Raw genomic sequence first — 21967 nt, 5'->3', positions numbered from 1 at the left:
ATTTTATACTCGATCTTCATTCTGAGAATTAGCATAATTCTTTTTTGGTCATTTAGATAGGCACTTACTTGTATTTCAAATAATTGCAAATTTCTTTAGTTTGAAATAAATCCTTTTGAGCAGGTAAAGAATTACGAATTGCAGTATAATACAATATTAAATAATAAACTAATCCAAATGAATGAACGTTTAGTATCTATTAATGAGAATTTACCCTAGGCAGGTAAAGAAAGGATTAACAACTGTCGTCTGTAAATACAAAGTACGATTAAGATCGAGATGTGCCGAGCCTAAGTTGCAATACATGGCATCAATGCGGTGTCGTTCAGAGAACTAAATTTAATAATAAAATATATGTACGTGCTGCCATCTATTCAAAGAACTGTTAAACGTTAGTTTAAAAATTGGCCACCTATTTTGACCATAGCGTACTAATACCCCCTTAAATAGAAGCAATAAAAACCATACAATTTCATCATTTATTTATCTTTTTTTACATTTGTATATTAATTGTATATTGTGTGAACACAATTTATTTTTTTAATGTCAACGGAATTTAAAAATTACTTTACGATTTGCTTTACGTTACGTTAAGGCAGTCACAAAAACTACCTATTTTAACGTTCATCCTCTACGACACGTTAGTGGCTTTACGTATACGGAGATGCGTTACGTTACGTAGCAACAAAAACTCCCTATTATTGAATATTTCCTGACGAGGATGGGATAACAACACGAAATTTGGTAGGCGGGGGTTTTGGTACGAAAAATCTAAATTCTTCACCAAAAATGATGTATTACCTAGAGGGCGCCACATACGTCTTTCAGAGCTCATTTATTACATTCCATTTTTTTATCCCCCGTTCTACATAATTTGGAGATCAAAACTTTTATTCCACTATTATTTTTACTTAAAAAAGGTATACTACATTTATCTCGCTAAACTCAACCGTTTTCGAGATAAACGCAGTTTAAACTGCGAGGCAACACAATTTTTGCATAATATCATTGTAGTTACACTCGAAAAATAAACTTTAAACCATAATAATTTCCAAAAAGGTATCAAATTTTTTGGTAAATGGGATTTGCAATGCAATGACATAAATATAAAAACTTGTACAATTATTATGGTTTAAAGTTTATTTTTCGGGTGTAAATACAATGATATTATGCAAAAAATTATGTTGCATCGCAGAATTAAAATGCGTTTATCTTGAAAACAGTTGAGTTTAGCGAGATGAATGTAGTATATATTTTTTAAGTAAAAATATTAAGAGAGTAAAAGTTTTGATTCAAAAAGTATGTAGAGTGGGGGATAAAAAAATGAACGTATTAAATGAGCGCTGAAAGGCGTATGTGGCGCACTCTGGATAATACATCATTTTTGGTGGCAAATTTAGATTTCTCTTTTCAAAAAACCCCCGCCTACCAAATTTCGTGTTGTTATACCATGCCTGTCAGGAAATATTCAAGAATAAATAAAATAAAAGTTATAACTTTGACACCCTCTATTTCGGTTATTATCAACTTTCGTACTAAGGTAAGTTAGCTTAAATAGACCTATTTTAAGCTCAGGAATCTAGGGTTAAGCTATGGCCCATTCTTTACCAAACACCCTGTATATTTATATATGGAACTAGTGGTACCTACACATAATATTAGTTTTAGAGACAATTCGAATGATATTTTAACATCATTACAAATGGCATTATTTTCCAGAATGACGAAGGAGCACCTCTGATGTGCTTTTCCGACAAAGCTGCTATCTGGGAACTTCATGGGTTGCTCAGCCACCACGGTAACTGCGGCAGCACCAACAAGCACCCAGCTATCTATACAGCTGTTAATCCAAGTCTGAGGTCGTGGATGGTCAATGTCATCGGTCGGCAAGCTTTTTCAAAGTCGTAAGAAGGATGCGTGAAGTATATATATACTAGAGTTTTATATTTTTCCACTTTTTTATAAATTGATGTTGTTACTTTTATTTTTTTTTTTTTTTTGTAAAAAATGTATTGTACCAAAATATACAGGGTTTAACAAAAAGACAGGTCATAAATTAAATCACATATTGTGGGACCAAAAATAGTTCGTTTGAGCCTAACTTACCTTAGCACAATGTGCACATTTTTGTGCAATAAGTATATCGAAAACTATTAGAGATTTTTTTATTAAAAATGGACATTTGACATTCTTATGGAACATTTTAAAAAATATAACAGTGAAATTGTGCACCCCATAAAAAATTTATGGGGGTTTTGTTCCCTTATAAGAATGCCACATGTCCATTTTCAATAAAAAAAATCTCTAATAAAGGGCTGTAACTTTTTGTATGTGCACATTAAAAATATGTGATTTAATTTATGACCCTTTTTGTTACACCCTGTATAGACAGTTTTTGCTATAAGATCCGTTAATCGTCATTTTGTATTTTTTTGTAGTTTCACTATTTAATATTTATAGAACCTAAGATTAGGGACGTAAAGTTCCTCTTTTCATTCTTTTAATTTTGGTTGTATATTGCTTAAATAAAAACTAAACTTGAGAGCAAAATAATCAACTCACTCGCTGAATTGTACACGTTAGATGTCTCGAATTTCCTAAACTTGTCCCATTTGAGTGACTTTTTAGTATATTATAGCCTTACTATTTAAAGAAAATCGATGTAATGATAATGTTGCTAGACGGGTAAATGTAATTTTATACCAGGTGTAACAATCATACTGTGTTTTTTTCTTAGAGTTCGGAACACCCTGTGGAATATTCTAGATTCTAGCATATATAAAATATTTACATTCCAACTCAATTGTAGCCTTAGGCTTTCTTAACATTTCGTTTTTTGATTCATTCGCTTATGTTTGATAATAAAAGAGATATGTACTTTTATATTACAAATGAGTTATGCTATTTGGTCTTGATCAATATCATTCCAAATATCGAAAGCTACTGTTTGTACCTCTTGTGAGGTTCTAGGAGGTGGAAAACGCTGTCGTAGTCTTCTGCCAATTATGTCCCACAAATGTTCCATCCGGTTAAGATCTGGACTATGCGATGGCCAATTCAAAGCCCGAAGATTTACCCGTTGTAAATATTCGGTTACAATTTGTGAACGTGAAGTCTGGCATTATCGTGCATTAGCAAAAAATTGTTACCAATATAAGGACACGATAGCATGGTAGCTAAGTCCTTCGCTATGTAAGATCACTGCTTGAACACACTCATCGCGGGTCAAATTCCTTGTAGCGCGTTCCATTTCCACCAAACAACAAAAAAAAATACGAACTTAATTGAAATTTTAAATAGTAAATCTACCAATTTTCACAACAAACAAGACATTTTTTGACTGTTAACAATTTGACATCCATTAAATTGTTAATTTCTCTTAGCATACTTTAGGCTTGTTTATTAAACTAAGCAGAAAATGAGGATTTATTGATGAAAAACATCGCTAGTTGTTAACGTACCTTACTTTTTTATTATTCAACATAAGCAAATGAGTCAAAAAAGAAAATGTTAATAAAGCATAAGGCTACAATTGGGTTTTAATTTCAATATTTTATATATGCTATAATATTCCACAGGGTGTTCCGAACTTTAAGAAAAAACAATGTATGATTGTTACACCCGGTATATAATGACATTTACCTGTCTAGCAACATTATTATTACATTGATTTTCTCAAATAATAAGGCTATAACATACTAAAAATATCACTTAAATCGGACAACAAGTTTAGGAAATTCGAGACATTTAACGCGTATAATTCAGCGAGTGAGTCGATTATTTTGCTCTCAAGTGTAGTTGCTTAAATAAAAAAGTTAAAATATACATATTGAATTAAAAAAGTGGAAATTATTATATATCGTGAATGTTTTTTATTATAAGTTTCTAAGCAAATATAAACCTTAAATTGTGGTTATATTATCATACTTTTTGGTAAAATACAAGAGCAAATTATTAGACCATAGTGCAATAAGAGGATTATATTTTTAAACGACTTTTTGTATTTATTTTTACATTATTCCAAAAATATATGTAAATCTACACTTTATCGTCCATTGTAGATTTTTATATAATAATAGTGTATTCAAAAATAGGTAAGACTCCATTTCTTTCGATATAATTGACACTGTTAAATGAAATAATCATTGAATTCTCTCATAAATGCCGATAGTTTTAATTTATTCAGAGTCAGTACTCATTTTAACATAATTATATACATATATTTTCTGTTGTTGCTTTTTCTTTCGTCTTTTTTTATTCTTGTTCTACCTATAGTATATCACTTTTAATTAGCGTCATGTTCTTGACACATCTACTTTACTTTTTCGTGTCTAAATCCGACTACAGTTTTTCTGCCCAGTATCGGGCTACGTTTACACCCTTTGTATTTGTGAGCCATAAATCATCGAGGGTGCACTGTGATAGGCAAAGTCCGCATACTCTCAGGTGCTCCACGTTCTGTATTTCCCAACATTCATAAAGTGCGTCGTTATCTGTCTTGATGCCCCATTTAATGAGGCTCTGTTTTACAGGGGCAACACCTGTGGGTATGCGGTTGAGTGTTCGCCAGGTTCATTCCATTAGGTCGTTCTGGATTTAGGGGGAACAGGTCGGGTGGTTCGGCGCTGACATTTCTCATAAACCATTTCCTTGATTTAAGTCGGTTGGTTCCTGGTGGTTCGTCAAACCCATATAATTGGTGCCTTTCATCGAAAGTTTGCCTGAACTTCTCCACATATTGTGAGGTGCATCTACGGTCGTCTGGTGATGCGAATCCAGCTGTCCGGTACAGCAGGGGTAGAGGGCCAGGCTTCATACAACCGATAGTTATTATACATGTCTCATTTAACGCCGTGGTGACTTGTTGGGCGTGTCTAGATCTACCCCAGACAGGATATTCCCCTGTTGAGAAACATAACGCCTCAGCTGGTGACTTTAAGACCTGGGCGTTTGCACCCTACTTGCTCCCTACTTGCTCCCTACAAGTTTCCGGAGAAGGTTGTTTCTCGTAGAAACCTTTTGCCTTGTGCTCTGACAGTGGAATTTATATGTTAGTGACCGGTCTAGTATCACTCCAAGATATTATCAGTATTTGGAACATAGCGTTGTCGCTCCAAGAATCATTCAGACTTACACGCACCAGATGGTTATTGAGATGGAATGTACATACTTGGGTTTTAGTAGGGTTTGGCTTTAATTAGTTTTGTTTGTAGTAAGTTGATATCATACTTAAAGCCTCTTCCATGATCGACTCCACTTGTGTGAGTGTTTTCCCCTTTACGGCGATACCAAGGTTGTCAGCGTAAACAAAACTCTCAGTCTGGGGGTGTTTTTTTGGGTTCTCCATCTGCTCTTATTTCCATTTAGCACAACATAGAAGCGTCTATTACACAACAGTGATCTAATGATATTTATCTGCATGATCTAATGATATGATTTAAAGGATTTTGTACGTTATGACATTCTTAATATTGCATGCTTCCGCTTCGTTTCTTCTTTTTGTTTTGTGCATATTATTTTGAAATTCCATTCAGAAATTGCTTAGATGACTCACCGGATCGTGATAGAGGTATTTTGTTGCCTCCGGAATGATTGTGTGCACCGTCACCTAATAATTTCACTTTGGCAAGTGGTTTTTAAGTATATAGTGCCTGGTTGCACCAACATATCTAAAGCCTAAGACGTGCTTTAAGCTCAGCTTCCTAAACATACGCGTTGCACCATTGAGTCTTAGATCAATTTTCAGCTTACTGCATCTTATATTTCGTCTCAGTTAAGACCTGCTTAACCTGCTAAGATAAAAATCGAAAATTATGGATCTATAAGCTGAGCTTAGCTAAGCTGGAGCTTAAGATTTGTTGGTGCAACCAGACATGTCACTTCATTTTGCTTCGAATTTGTATGAAGTATTCGTATTAAATCCCTAAACTGATCCTTCCATATCTGTCTTCCTTTCCTTTTCATTGAATATTTCATAACTTCTTTCTGTTTCTGACTGTTTTCTAGTTTTACTCTTTCTCCTTTTTGTTTGAAATTGGTAATGTTAAAACACTTTATACATATTTACAAACAGTAGTAGTATCGAATAGATAATGAGAGAATTAATAATTAATAAATCCTTTTAAGATTTTTACACTCAAACAATGTAACTGGAGATGCCATACTTTGCAAAACCAAACCGTATTGGAAAGAAATACTTAAGTAATTTATTTATTTTTGAACTCACACATACTTATCATCATTCCATTACAGAGTTAAGGAGCATAATTTTATATAGAATGTAAAAAACAATTTCTTGCATAAAAATAATCTAAAATGGTTATAACTTTTATAGTATTAAGTTTTAAATTGTATATATAGTGTCCTAAAAGTTGTGGCATTGTGAATACATAGATGACTTGGTGTAAATACTAAAATCACGCTGCTCAATGTTATGATGACTTCTTCGGTTACTTTACACAATCCAGTCAAAATAGACATTCAACTTGGAAAAAATGGGATAATTCTAAAAACTTCATAAGTACAAGTTTAAAATACACTGCGCGTCAGAGAAAACATTGCTGTAATAATATTGTTGCTAGACGGGTAAATTGTCATTGTACACACCGGGTGTACCAATCAAACTGGGTTTTTTCCTCAAAGTTAAGTACTTTAACAACTAGCCATGTTCGTCATCAATACGGGGTTTTTCTAAATAAGTGCGACAAACTTTAAGGGTTAATTTTGTATGAAAAAATAATGACCGTTTGCTTTATAAACATATGTCCGCAAATGCTTCGTTACCAAGATACGGGATGTTGAATTTTTTCTTACAAACTGACGATTTATTTATTGTTCTAAAACCGGTTGAGATATGCAAATGAAATTTAGTAGGTTTTAAGAGGTAGTTATTGTGCATTTTTTGTCATATTTCCCGTATGCACTCCAATGGTGAATATAAAATTTTTAATTGTATGTCAAAAAATGCGGAATAACTACCTCTTAAAACCTACCAAATTTTATTTGCATATCTCAACCGGTTTTAGACCAATAAATAAATCGTTAATTTGTAAGAAAAAATGAAACATCCATTATAACAGAAATGAAGCATTTGCGGATATAAATATGTTTATAAAGCAAACGGTCATTTTTTCATGCAGAATTATCCCTTAAAGTTTGTCGTACTTTTTAGAAACACTCTGTATTGATGAAGAACATGGCTAGTTGTTAAATTACCTAACTTTTGGATTATCAAATACATATAAGCAAATGAATCAAAAAACAGAAAGAAAACCTGAGACTATACTGCCGTGCTAAGCCCAAAGGCGGTAACTGATTTTTTATCGAAAATGAGATTGTTGTATTTCTAGGGTAGAACAGGGTATTTAGAATATATTTACAAAGTTCTTGGAGTTGCAGAAGTACTATAATGGGTATCTAGAATATATTTACAAAGTCTTTGGAGTTGTAGAAGCATTATAATATAATGAAACCTACCTAGAAATACAAAAATCTCATTTTCGATAAAAAATCAGTTACCGCCTTTCGGCTTAGCACGGCAGTATAGTTGGGTTTTAATTTCAATATGTTATAATTGCTAGAATATCCCACAGGGTGTGAGTGTGGTGAACTTTGAGAAAAAACACAGTTTGATTGGTACACCCCGTATACAATGACAATGTTCCTGTCTAGCAACAATATTATTACAGCGATATTGTTAAAAAATAAGGCCATAACATATTAAAAAAATCACTCAAATCTGACAAGAGGTTTAGGAAATTCGAGATATCAAAAATGACCCATTTTGTGGGGTGCCCGTTTTCTCTGACGAGCAGTGTATATCATTACAAATAAAATGCAAGCCTTACATGCAAAATTTAAATTGTAGTGTAGGGTTATAAGGCTATTTAGTGGCCTCACAGTTTTGGATAGTATGTATGTGTTAAGACGGCCACTCACGATACTGCGGCGTTGTTCGACAAAATCGTCAATGACATCAATTCTGCAGTACTGTAGCAGACAGGCCAGTCTCTCTGTGGTCAAATTGTAACGATTTTATTGGATGAACGGTCACACACGATTAAAATTTCTGTCAATTAGTCTAATTCGACAAAATTGAACGACGCCGGATTACCGTGATTGGCCGGCTTTAAATAAGGGGTCTAGGACGTTTCATCGCCGCCGGTTCATTGCCGCCAGTTCATCGCCGCCGGTTCATCGCTGCCAGTTCATCGCTGCCAGTTCATCGCCGGCCGATTCATCGCCGGCCGATTCATCGCCAGTTAATTAGTCGCTAACTGATTTATTTCCGACCAATTTTCAACAGTTACATTTATTATTTATTTTTAATATTAATTAGGAATTCTAGGAAATGACCTAACCTAACGTAACCTGACTACATAAATTTGAACATAATATGTTTAATAAATAAATAAATAAATTTGAACATAATATATATTATATATTTCTACAAAGGTTTCTACTATTTAATATCAAATTTAGGGGAAGCAGAAATAGAACAGTAAATTAATATATTTTTTATCTTTTTAATTGTCATAAGTTTTGAACTGAATTTAACGTCGTGTCGTGTCATCTCCCATAAAACAAAATCGACTGACTAACTGGCGATGAAACGGACGGAGATGAAACGGACGGCGATGAAATGGACTGGCGATGAACTGATGTACATAAAGTTAGCGAATCACTTCTCGCAAATATTATGGCAAGCACAATGGGAATTTGCCGCTTCTTTGCCACTAATTAGTTGTGGAAAAACTAATTTTGCCACTCTTTTATTTTTTTAAATATTCGATGTTTCGCTAACTTCATATGAAGTTAGCGAATCACAACAGCAAAAAATGGTTTAAATTCAAATCGACATGTTGCTGAACGCTTTTTGCCGCTCATTAGTTGTGAAAAAATTAATTTTGCCGCTTTCTTATGTTTTTTTTTAATATCCGATGTTTCGCTAACTTCATATGAAGTTTGGGGTTAAGTGGAAGAATATTTTTGTTGTGTCTTAGAACACAGCAAAATAAACTTCGCCCTCTAATTTAGAGAATGTACAGTTTGTTATACTTATTATTTTTTTGGAAATAAAAGTTGGTTTCCAGAAAGTTGGTTTATTATTATTATTATTATTATTAATCACAACAGCATAAAATGTTTCAAATTCAAATCGAGTAGGTGTTGAATTTGTTGCTTTTTTGCCGCTCATTAGTTGTGAAAAAATTAATTTTGCCGCTTTTTTATTTTTCTTAATATTCGATGTTTCGCTAACTTCATATGAAGTTAGCGAATAACATTCACAACGAATAATGTTTCAAGTGTAAATTGAGTTGGTCCTGAATTTGCCGCTTTTTTGCCGTTAATTAGTTGTGGAAATAGCTATTTGTATAACAAGGGAGGAAAGTGCTACTTTTCCTCCCGAGAATGAAGTTTACTGCCCGACGCATAGCGGAGGGCAGTAATCATTCAAGGGAGGAAAAGGCACTTTACTCCCATGTTATACATATGGTTTTTCCACCTTCCTCAAATTAATTACAAGTCATTTTTTATTTTTACTTTATTTAAACATTGTTAAATCAAAATAACAATTTACTGTTTTTTACCATTCTGCAAAATACAGGGTGTTTTATAAATAAACGTTAAAATGTATAGATACTTACATAATAGAAAATAGATATTGGCGTCAATAAGTTATATTTCATGAATGAAATACCATGACGTCACTTTTACTTTTCCTCCCTAGGGAGAAAAAGTACAACTTTGCACAAGTACAATCAGGTCCGGAAAAGTATACTTTCGGTAGAGGTAGGTGGAAAAATTAATTTTGTCGCTTTATTATTTTTTTAATATCGCGTGTTTGGCTAACTTCGTAAAGGGTGGGGAATTAGTGCGAAGAAGTCCAATTACTCGTTTATCGTAAGAGATATAAAAAAATGTTATTTAGGTAAAAGTTGCTGCCCAGAGAGGACCATAATTTAAAAATATTTTCAAATATACAGGGCTATCCGTATTGACAGGGTGATACAAACTTATCTTTTTTTAAATGGCAAACCTTGTATATTTTTACATTTTTGGATTCTCCTTTATGTCTTCTTTCCTAAAATATAGGATTTTGTAATAATATACGAAGTAGTTTAAAAGATAATTACGTGTTTTTTTGTTAATTTCGTAGCAATATTCACACCCTGTAGGATTGTAGTAATTTGACATAAAAATTTCTATTTATATTCAAACGATTTTTCATATAGTCTACTATTGTTAAAATTATTAATGTAGAGAAACGTTCAGTTTTAGTATACAGGGTTGGTCAAACTCGGAATGAGTATTTTTTGAGTTTTCTTAAATAGATTTTAGTACTTATAGTATTTTAGTATTGTAGTGAAATGATATTTTATGGAACTTTTTATTTATTAAGCATTCCCTATACCTAAGTGTTTTAATTTGTGAGTTATTCGTGATTCTTTAAGCCAAACATTATCTTTTGCAACAAAAAATAAGTACGTGAAATTTTATTAGGTCATCGTGAAAATAATCAATCAAAATAATTTTTTGAAAAAAAAACATAATCTAGACTGGTCGTTCCATTCCACTTCCACTTCCATAAAATATCATTTCACTACAATACTAAAATCTATTTAAGAAAACTCAAAAACTACTCATTTCGAGTTTTGACCAACCCTTTATACTAAAACTGAACGTTTCTCTATATTAATAATTTTAACAATAGTAGACTATATTAAAAATCGTTTGAACATAAATGAAAATTTTGATGTCAAATTACTACAATTCTACAGGTTGTGAATATTGCTACGAAATAAAAAAAAATGTAATTATCTTTTAAACTTCTTCGTATATTATTACAAAAACCTATATTTTAGGAAAGAATACATAAAGGAGAATCCAAAAATGTAAAAATATACAGGGTGTGCCATTTAAAAAAGCAAAAGTTTGTGTCACCCTGTCAATACGGATAGTCCTGTATATTTGAAAATATTTTTAAATTATGGTAACATTTTTTTATATCTCTTACGATAAACGAGTAATTGGACTTCTTCGCACTAATTCCCCATCCTTTATGAAGTTAGCGAAACCGCGATATTAAAAAAAATAATAAAGCGACAAAATTAATTTTTCCACAACTAATTAACGACAAAAAAGCGGCAAATTCAGGACCAACTCAATTTACACTTGAAACAATATTCATTCTTGTGATTCGCTAACTTCATATGAAGTTAGCGAAACATCGAATATTAAGAAAAATAAAAAAGCGGCAAAATTAATTTTTTCACAACTAATGAGCGGAAAAAAAGCGGCAAATTCAGTACCAACTCGATTTGAATTTGAAACATTTTTTGCTGTTGTGATTCGCTAACTTCATATGAAGTTAGCGAAACATCGGATATTAAAAAAAATAAGAAAGCGGCAAAATTAATTTTTCCACAACTAATTAGCGGCAAAAAAGCGGCAAATTCCCATTGTGCTTGCCATAATATTTGCGAGAAGTGATTCGCTAACTTTATGTACATGATGAACTGGCGGCGATGAAACGTCCCATTCCGTTAAATAAGTGCCTTATTACCATGAAAAGTCGGTTTTTTGCAAGAATAACTAATATTTGTGTATATTTTGACTTGGTCAACATTTAAATGCAAGATTCTTTCAGAGTAAAGTAGGCAGGAAACTAGTCAAAAATCGAGAAGAAACGGGTGTTAAAAAACGATGTGATTTGCCATATTCACATTTAAAAAAGAAATATTATTAAGAGTTAGGCAGTTAGTTTATTTCTCCGTTTTGTATATATTTGTTTTATTTTAATTCTGTTAAAAATCGGTACCTACTATCATATTTTGTTTTCACCCATTTTTGAAAAAATGTAAATAAAAAGGATGAACTATCCATGTCCGTCTGTCCCAGTGAACACAACTACTCCGTCATTATACTAGATATAATGACAAATGATTTGTCGAATGAGAGCTTATAACCCAAAGATGGTGTTAGAGGTGAGAAATTTGATCTCAAACTTCCGGTTTCAGAGTACCTACCTAACAGTACTGTTTTAAAGTCGCCGAAATAGTAGGATATAGTATTCAACGCGCCTTAACAAGATGAGAACAAATATGTACCACTTTCGATTTTTATATCACTTTCGGTTAAAAAGTTTTTACCGAATAAAATTTGGTTTTTACCGACGTTAAGTTAGACGAAGAGTTCAAATATCGACGAACAAACAAGCATACATTTGGGAAATGTACCGATAGAAAGCGTTGATAAATACAAATACCTAGGAACCTGGATTTCAGAGAAAAATGATCAAACAACAGAAATAAGAACCAGGATAGAAATAGCAAGAAATGCGTTTGTAAAAATGAGAACAATTCTCTGCAATAAAGAACTTGGCTTAGAACTGAGAGTAAGTAAGAGCTTTGAGATGCTACGTGTTCTCGATACTATAATGTGGACTTGAAAGTTGGACATTGAAGCAAGAACACATAAATAAGCTATAGTCATTTGAAATGTGGTGTTACAGAAGGATGCGTAGAATAGCATGGACACAGAAGAAAACGAACACGGAAGTATTGCGAGAAATGGACAAAGAATGCGAAATAATAAACACAATAAAAAAGAAAGTTGCAATATCTGGGACACGTAATGAGGGGACAGCGATATGAAATGCTAAGACTGATAATACAGGGAAAGATAAGAGGCAGAAGGAGTATAGGAAGAAGGAGAGTGTCATGGTTGAAGCATTTAAGGGAATGGTTTAAATGCAGTTCTATAGAACTCTTCATAGCAGCGGTAGATAGAGTAAAGATTGTTATGATGATATCCAACCTCCGATTAGGAGACGGCCCTTAAAGAAGAAGATTCTACTTCCGGTCGCGTTGGGTGAAAACCTTGGACTTAGGAAGTCCAATTGCTTGTTTGAATTTTGGATTATCCACTTTGTCTTTCATCTCTTACTGATGTATCATATATCATTTGATAGCACATTTGATTGTGAAATTCTGGCCAGAATGATTGCCAACATTAGAAGATAATGGATAGGCACTAAAAGGACATGGTTCTAGAACTTTCAGAATATATTTTATGAATTATTTTAAAATAATGCTGGTCTAGGATACAAATTGAGTCAGAATTGTAAACTATACTAAAATCACAATAAAAATGCACTAGAAATAAACAAACCAAGACACGTTGAATGTTACAAGGAGCACTCCCAAATCACGATGTACATTGTTTATACATTGTAAATCCCTAATCATGATTTACAAACTTTATACATACATTGTAAATCATGATTCGGGAGTGCTCGTCGTAACATTGAACGTGTCTTGGTTTGTTTATTTCTAGTGCATCTTTATTATGATTTTAATAAAATTAAGTCTTTTGTGACACTGGCCTGAAAATCATTCGGTGACACCGATTTCTTTGGGGCTTCTATTTCCGATTCTACATAACCGATTTCTATACAGAATTAGATTTACAAGCTTTTATTTGTATGGTTTTGAGACATGGTCGTTAAAAACCACAATGCTAAATAAATTAGAAACATTCGAATTGTGGTGCTATCGACGAATCCTAAAGATATCGTGGGTTTCGCACACTTCCAATGAAGATGTTCTCCAAATGATGAATTCAGAACGTCTGCTCATAAACATCATAAAGAGGAGAAAAACAGAATACTTCGGCTATATAATTAGAGGACCTAAATACCATCTACTTCGCCTTATAATACACGGAAAAGTGGAGGGAAAGAGATATGGATTGGTCGAAAGAAACTTTCATGGTTGCGTAATATTAGACAATGGTGTGGTTCCACGGTAGAAGAATTATTTCGCGCAGCAGCCGATAGATAGAGGTTTCAGGAACTTGTAAACATGATGACGACCAACGTCTGAATACGGACACGGCACCTGAAGAAGAATAAGCTTTTATTTGTACACAAACTTGTTTTATAGTACCAATGAAAGGAGATACTATAGGATGAACATTAGAGTAAGCAATCAAAAGAATATTATGCTAAGAAAAGAAGAGTAATTGTATGAGTCGGCCCGGTTGGAAGTCAATAGTTTTGTTGTTAGTAGTCATTTAAGTAACAAAACTGATATTGATTTTACCTATTACATATCTCGAAAAATATTCGTGATATAAAGTATGTATTAACTATGTTTAATACCAAAGAGGATCTCGAGTACATGACACGAAAATTGAATGAGGAATTTAAAAAATGGTGTCTGATTATGAACATAGAAAAGACGTTGTACCTCTGCGTAGGAGAGGAAATTTCTGACCTACAACTGGAAAACAATAAAACAATAAAACGATGTGAAGACTGGAATAAATAACTCTGGGAATAAATTTTAACAAAGAAGGATGACGCAGAGATAAACTGTAGAATAAATAAAGCTAGAAAATTAATTAAGTCTCTGAATGGAATATTATGGAGTACTTAAATAGGAAAACAAAGAAAATTGAGAATATATGACACAATGATAAAATGCACACTGCTGTACGGATCTGAAACGAAGCTAGGACAAATAATACCTGGACAAATAATCCCCACAAAAAATCCCCACAAATAATCCCCACAAAAAATCCCGGACAAATAATTCCCACAAATTTTTTTGTACAAAATATCCCCACAAAAAATTCCGGACAAAAAATCCCCAAGTTTGCTACCGAATAGTTTTATAAAAGTTTTCCCGTGAATGCAATCAGCTCAAATGTTTTTCAGCCTCAGTGCATGAGAGTTATAGATAGATGCATATGAAACCGCTTTGCGGCAGGAAAATAATGGATAACAATTAAGATTAAGCATGAATTGTAATTTCAATTACCACATTTCGAATTCCAATTCCATGCCAAAAACTTTAAATTTTACATGGCAAAAGAGTGTGTGCTTTTTCAAAAATCGTGGAAGATGTGGGGAATGAGCTAAGGCTGTGCGAATCATGTTGTAATTATTTACTTAAATCTTTAGCTCACTCTGCTTTGAATAACTATGTTCAAAACATTGCCTATTCTTGATGATAACTTCGGTCCTGTAAACGACAATCATGATTTTAATGCAAAAAAAACCTGTTCCTTTTGCAAAAAGGACACCGTACCGCGCACATCTTATGGAAAATATAATCTCACTCAAATGCAATAAAATTATTGCTCTACTACTAAATATCATTGCGTCAAGTCTGAATTTTTTATAATAACGGAGAAAATTGTAAATTTCGATAAACTTTAATTCCAATTTACGCCGTTATTATAATTATCGGCATGGAATTGGAAATTTGGTAATCGAAATTAATCTGTTTAATGACTAATCTTAATAACTAATCATTATTTTCGTGACGAAGAGCGGTTTCATGGCGATTGGAAAACTTTTACGAGGACTATATTCGGCATCAAAAATTTCTTGGGGATTTTTTGTCTGGAATTTTTTGTGGGGATATTTTGTCCAAAACAATTTGTGGAGATTATTTGTTTGTGATTTTCTGTGGGGATTTTTTGTCCGGGGATTTTTTGTCCAGGGATAATTTGTGGGGATTTTTTGTCCGGGATTATTTGTCCTAACCCCTATGAAACATGGCTTCTTAAATATCATGGCGAATATCAAATAAGGTAAATAGAAGCCACAGAAATGGATGTATTAAGAAGAGCAGCTCTGGTCTCTTGGGTGTCCAGAAATTTGTTAATTATTGGTAAATTTATCTATCTCATGGGTGCAACTAAGCTATCTGAATTTTATATGAAACTTAATATTTTTTGGTTGAAGTTTATGTTAGTTGATTCTAAAGGATTTTTATCACAAATGGCGAGTCACTATTTTTAATTAAGTTCGAAAATACTACCAGAGTTTATATTAAAATGTTTCTACATCTTCATATATTTGTTGCATATTTCAGTGGCAAACATATAGACTTTTTGACACCTCGTTGGAAAAAATTTTGGAGACTTTGTATTTAAATTTAGATTAGTGGCTTCCAGTGTGAATGTATATATAATGTATATTAAAAATGACGAGTGATCTTTTTACCATATAGTTATGCGTTTTTATCTTATAGTATTTGATGATACCGTCCAATGTAAATAAGGTGTTCCTCTTTCTATAAATTTGTATAGATGTAATATATTTTAAGGGACTTACCAAATATTCCGTCCGTAATATTTGTATTAAATACCCTAAAAAATACTAATTTAACAGAAAATAATGCCATAACAAATAACTTAAACGATTGCCTAATTGTATACAAAATAAACTATAAAGGTACGTATAGATATGCGCGCCGCGCACTTCGCGCCGTGAGTGCGTCGCGCCTTTGTGGCGCCAACAGAAGTTAAATCGGTATGCTCCGTGTGCGCCACTTGAAAACACGTACTAATCTAACGAACGCTCAGCGCACACACGGCGCTAAGTGCGCGGCGCGCATATCTACACGTACCTTTTGAGTGATATTCAACACCAAACACCAACATCTAACCTCGTACTCAAATGAAAAGTTTGGCCTGATATTTTTGATTCATTACCTCTTATTACGTATTCTCCCCTCGGAACAGATCTGCAGTACTGATTACCAACAGTACTTAAAAAATGTACTTAAGTACTTTTAAGTACTTAAGTACTTTACTCTAAGTACTTCAAAAAATACGTGTACTGGTACTTGAACTTTTAAGTATTCCGACAAATACTTGTACTGAGTAGTTAAATTTGTTTTAAGTATATCTTGCAATTTAAAAAATAAATAGCTATCTGTATAACAAGGGAGCAAAGTAGCAAAGTGCTACTTTTCCTCCCGAGAATGAAGTTTACCGCCCGACGCGTAGCGGAGGGCAGTATTCATTCAAGGGAGGAAAAGGCACTTTACTCCCATGTTATACATATGATTTTTCCACCTTCCTCAAATATCAAGTCATTTTTTCATTTCTAAATAATTTTTTTAGTACTTAACTAACAAAATTTATTACAGAACTAAAACAGGTACAGTATAACTATCAACAACTGTCAAATATAAGTCAAATTATTAATGAAACATTGTTAAATCAAAATAACAATTTACTGATTTTTACCATTCTGCAAAATACAGGGTGTTCTATAAATTAACGTTAAGATGTATGATGCAGAGGCGTAGCTACCGCCGTATCAGCTGTATCAATTATACGGGGCCCCAGTGAAGTATGTAGAAACAAAATTCCATTTAAAAAAAATGATCAAAATATTCTAAAATTATTATTTCACTATTAAATATAGAAGAATCCCGAAAAATCTTTTTATGACTTATACTCTTAGTACATAGCACGTTATGCATAGCATGTCTAATAAATTATATTTATCTATTTTCTATTCTCTCCCGCTCGCCGCTATTCCATCAACAAAGCTTTTTTGTTTTCAAGCTACCTTTCATTGTCCATTCACCGTTGCGTTGACTGTGAGTGATACATTGTATAATGTATAATGCCAAATTTTTGTGTATTGTTTGGGTATATTTTCGTGTAATCTGTTCTTTATCTATCAATTGTATTTATGTACCTACATCTATTTGCCAGCCCGTTAGAACAGAGCTTCTTTGTTTAAGCTCATTTTCAATGTCCATTTACCCTAGGCTTGAAAAAACTGAATCTGTTGTCAAAGAATGAGTCTCAACAATTCAAATCTGTTTTTCGACTTTGATTTATTAGTTTGTTAGTTTTATTATTATTATCTTTGTTTGGGTGTTATACTCAGAACTTATTAGTTCCTAAGGTTGTACATATTATGTAATTTGCAATTTATTTAACTTTTGCCATAGATTGTTTTGTTTTATTTCAATATCTTTTATTTTGTAATAATATATATACAATAACACTAAATGCCTTTTAGACCCATGGCTTGAAAAGTTTGGTCTTTCTTCATTTTCACTTTTCTTTATGTACTGAGATCTTCTGTGGCTTGGTATGTGATTTTCCTCTATTCCTTCCTGTTATCCATGTTTCTTTTCTGCTCTTCTATTTTCCCATTCTTTCCATATATTTTTCGACCTCTTGCTTCCATCTATTTTTCGGCCTTCCTTTTCTATTTTTTGAAGCTATAGTGTAGTTTAGTACCTTTTTGGAGTCCTCGTGTTCGGTATCCTTCCTAAGTGACCTCACCATCTAAGTCTCTATGTCTTTATCACTCCTATTATATTAGGTTGATTGTATAATTCCTTGAACTCATTATTTGATCTTTTTATCCATAAACCGTCCCTTATTATGCCTCCATATATCTTCCTCAGGGTTTTCCTTTCCCAGACCTCCAATAAATTGTGTTTATTTTTTGTCATTGTCCATGTCTCACTGGTGTATGCTACTCTTGGTTATATAATTGGTTCGTATAACTGTATTTTTGCCTTTCTTGATAAAAACTTGCTATTCAATATTCCATTATGCACATGTACACTTCTATTGCCTGCCATTATCTACCTTGTATTTTATCTTTAATGTTCGGTTTACGTGATATTATTGCTCCTATGTATATAAATCTTTCTACCATTTCGAATTCGTATGATTTTCCTTAGTTCTACTTTAAACTTTGGTCCATTCCTGAAATGACTATATGTCCACGCCATTTACAGTTTCATTTATGTACAGTCCCATTTTATTCTCTGCTTTTACTATTTTCTGTACTATCTCTTGTAGCTCTTTTTTCCCTTGCCTGCAACACCACATCATCTGCAAATGCCAAAACTCGGTGGCTTTTTTGATGTAGGAGTCCTTCTCTATTGATTTTCGCTTTTCGCATTACTTTTTCTATTAGTCATAAGTTGGAGAGTAATTATGACAAAGGATCCCCTTCCTTAATCTTTGTAATAATATTGACGATTTATGTAATTTCAGTAAACTGTATTTATTATTGATTTTTTCCGACTCCTTGCAGCGTGTCTACTTGAGTTGGAAACTTTTTTATTATTAATTTTACGAAAAAAAGTTATTCTTTATAAAAAGTTCTGCATGCCCCAAAACCTAAGATTCAATTATCAGATATCAAATTTGCTCAATATTATACGAGGTATGTCAAAAAATATGAATTTCGGCTAAGGGTAAAGTACCTTTATTTCTCTCAATATCGAAAATTCTTATTATGAAAAGTTGTTTGGAAATAAAAACCAAGCTCAAATATGTAATTACATGCTTCTAATTGGAAAAAAATATTTTCCAAATTTTTCTCAAATTTATTGATACTAACTTCGTTTTTATTCATTACACATATGATAACTCTTTTATTATTACTTTTACGAAAAAAAGGTATTCTTTATAAAAATCTCTGTATGTCCTAAGACCGAAGATTCAACCAACAGATATGACATTTTATTAATTTTATACGAGTTATGTCAAAAAATATGAATTTCACTCAAGAGTAAAGTACCTTTATTTTTCACAATATTGAAAACGGTTATTAAAAAAGTTGTTTAGAATTAAAAACTATGTGTCAATATGCAATAACATCCTTCTAATTGAAATACTGTGAAATATAAAGGTGCTATAATATTGAGCGAATTTCATATTTTTTGACACACCTCGTATAAAATTAATAAAAGTTGATATATCATGGTGGTGTCTTAGATTTTAGACCATGCAAAGTTTTTTATGAAGAATAACTTTTTTTCGTAAAATGAATAATAAACGAGTTATGATATTTGTAATAATTAAAAACGATGTTGGGTATCCATAAATTTGAGAAAAATATTTTTTTTTTCAATAAGAAGCATGTAATTGCATATTTCATCTTAGTTTTTAATTCCAAACAACTTTTTATCATAATAATTTTCGATATTGAGAGAAATAAAGGTACTTTACCCTTAGCCGAAATTCATATTTTTTGACATACCTCGTATAATATTGAGAAAATTTGATATCTGATAATTGAATCTTAGGTTTTGGGGCATGCAGAACTTTTTATAAAGAATAACTTTTTTTCGTAAAATTAATAATAAAAAAGTTTCCCATATGTTTCCAACTCAAGTAGACACGCTGTGTAAGCTTTGTCCCTAAAATTATAAAATTTTCAGTGACAATAAAGCATATTTCTATTCTATTCTATACAAGCGTTTTTGCTTCTTTTGTTGAACATTTTCTTAGCACTATCCCATATCAGTCGTGGAACAGGGCCCCGCGACAAACTTTGATATGAGGCCCCCGTGGGGCTAGCTACGCCACTGGTATGATGTGTGGATACTTACGTAATAGAAAATAGAATATTGTATGGGGCTTCAAGTTATTTCATCAATGACATACCACGTTTACTTTTACTCCCTAGTCCCTAGGGATTCACTAAGAAGCCCTATTCACGCACCTGCACGTTACGATCAGTTGAAACCATTTCATGATCGTTCTTCCACGTTCTTCACATTTTCCGGTGTATCTGTATGAGATAGTCGTCCAGAACATGGTTTATCTTAATTCTCTAAACCAAAATTTGACAGTGTAGTCTGAAGGAGCACTACTCCCATAATATTTATCAATTTTTTTGTTTTCTTCGCCTTTTTGTTTTTCGAATAATAATGTTTAATGAGAGGTCGAAAGTAATTTTTCTCCAAACACGTCAGCGTTATGCTGTATTGCGCTATAATTTTACATGTATGCCTAATAGTCTAGTTGCAACATAGGGGTCTCGTGGGAAATTCTAGCTCGCCGTGATTTGATGGTGGTATTATAGGTTTTTCGGCTCGCTGAATCCAATGGAAGTGGTCTGGAAGCCCAAATATGGTGCGTTTAATTGTTATTAACAAATTATGGTAAAATTAGGCATTTTCAGGAATTATTAGAAGCCCTGTAAATAAATTGATAGTGTTAAAGTCTTTTCTGGTGTATTTTTGGTCGCTGAATCGAATGCGACTATACTGCGTTCCACGGTCACCTTTCAGTACAGACTCTTATGAAGAACAGTGTTGCCAAGAGATGTTAATATTTACATTAAATAAATTTTAAAGTATTTTTATACCTCACTTGGTCTATTAAATTTGTCAGTATGTGTGAGAAATCTTGTAAGGTGTCAAAGCAAAGGGAGTTTAGCTCGGTGGTAGCGCGTTCGACCGGAGATCGAGAGGTCCCTGGTTTGAATCCGTGTGTTATCTTACTTTTTTTATTTTTAGTATTGTTTTAATAAAAATTTTTGGAAAGTAGTAAGTAAAAATTAGTTTAATCTTTAAATACAAATAACCTGTTGAAAGTATATTTATTTCGTTGAAATCATATACAGTAGAGCGTCGATAATCCGAACCCTGATAATCCAAACATTTGCTAATCCGAACGCAAAAAAAATTATAAAATTAAAAAATATGATCGCGGACCGAATTTTTGGATTTAATATGACAATATGGGCAAAATATGACCACGGATTTTTGTTTTGTTTATACAGAAATACATAGAATATATTTGTTTATTATGCAGGTGTTTTATTCCTTGTAACTAAAACGTATGTACATATGTACTATGTTTATGAGCTTTGTATGTATTTTGAACATATGTTCGATAATTCGAACAATTTGATAATCCGAACTACCCCTGTACCAATTAGTTCGGATTATCGACGCTCTACTGTAATAGAAGTATAACTTCTTACGTGCGTACAAACTACACGTGTTAAAAAGTACATTTTTAAGGCACTCATGTGTACACTCATGAAACTTTCACATGAGTGCCTTAAAATTGTACTTTTAACACTTATATCATAAATAACTATTAAATATAATATTACTCACAGGCTAATTATAATTAATATTCAAATGATATATCTTTAATATCGTATAAATATCTTTCATAGTACCTATCTATGAATTATTTAAAAATAATAAAACCCACAGATTTTCAAATCAAGATGTTTTGGACTTCTGGAATATTCTATTTAGACGGACTTTAAGTTCGTCTGCTTAAAACCGGCAACACTGAGCTGCAAGGTTCCATAAGTTTTATATTGGGATATGCTGCCCACACTGCAAAGTGACTGCGGAACGCAGAATAGTCGCGATTA

General features: G+C 32.6%; 1 protein-coding gene across 1 annotated transcript in view; it reads left to right on the top strand.

The window, feature by feature from the left end:
* The window catches only part of LOC114345298 (uncharacterized), a 436109-nt gene extending 417336 nt beyond the window's left edge, over positions 1–18773 (top strand). Inside the window, exon 23 of the mRNA XM_050647575.1 lies at positions 1720–18773. Coding sequence (XP_050503532.1) covers positions 1720–1908 — 189 coding nt within the window. The 3' untranslated portion in view covers positions 1909–18773. The remainder of the gene's footprint in view (positions 1–1719) is intronic.
* The last annotated feature ends 3194 nt before the right edge of the window (positions 18774–21967 follow it).

Source organism: Diabrotica virgifera, chromosome 3, assembly GCF_917563875.1.
Source record: "Diabrotica virgifera virgifera chromosome 3, PGI_DIABVI_V3a".
NCBI lineage: Eukaryota > Metazoa > Arthropoda > Insecta > Coleoptera > Chrysomelidae > Diabrotica > Diabrotica virgifera.
Note: the sequence above shows the minus strand (reverse complement) of the source record. Positions and strands in the feature narration are given on the sequence as shown.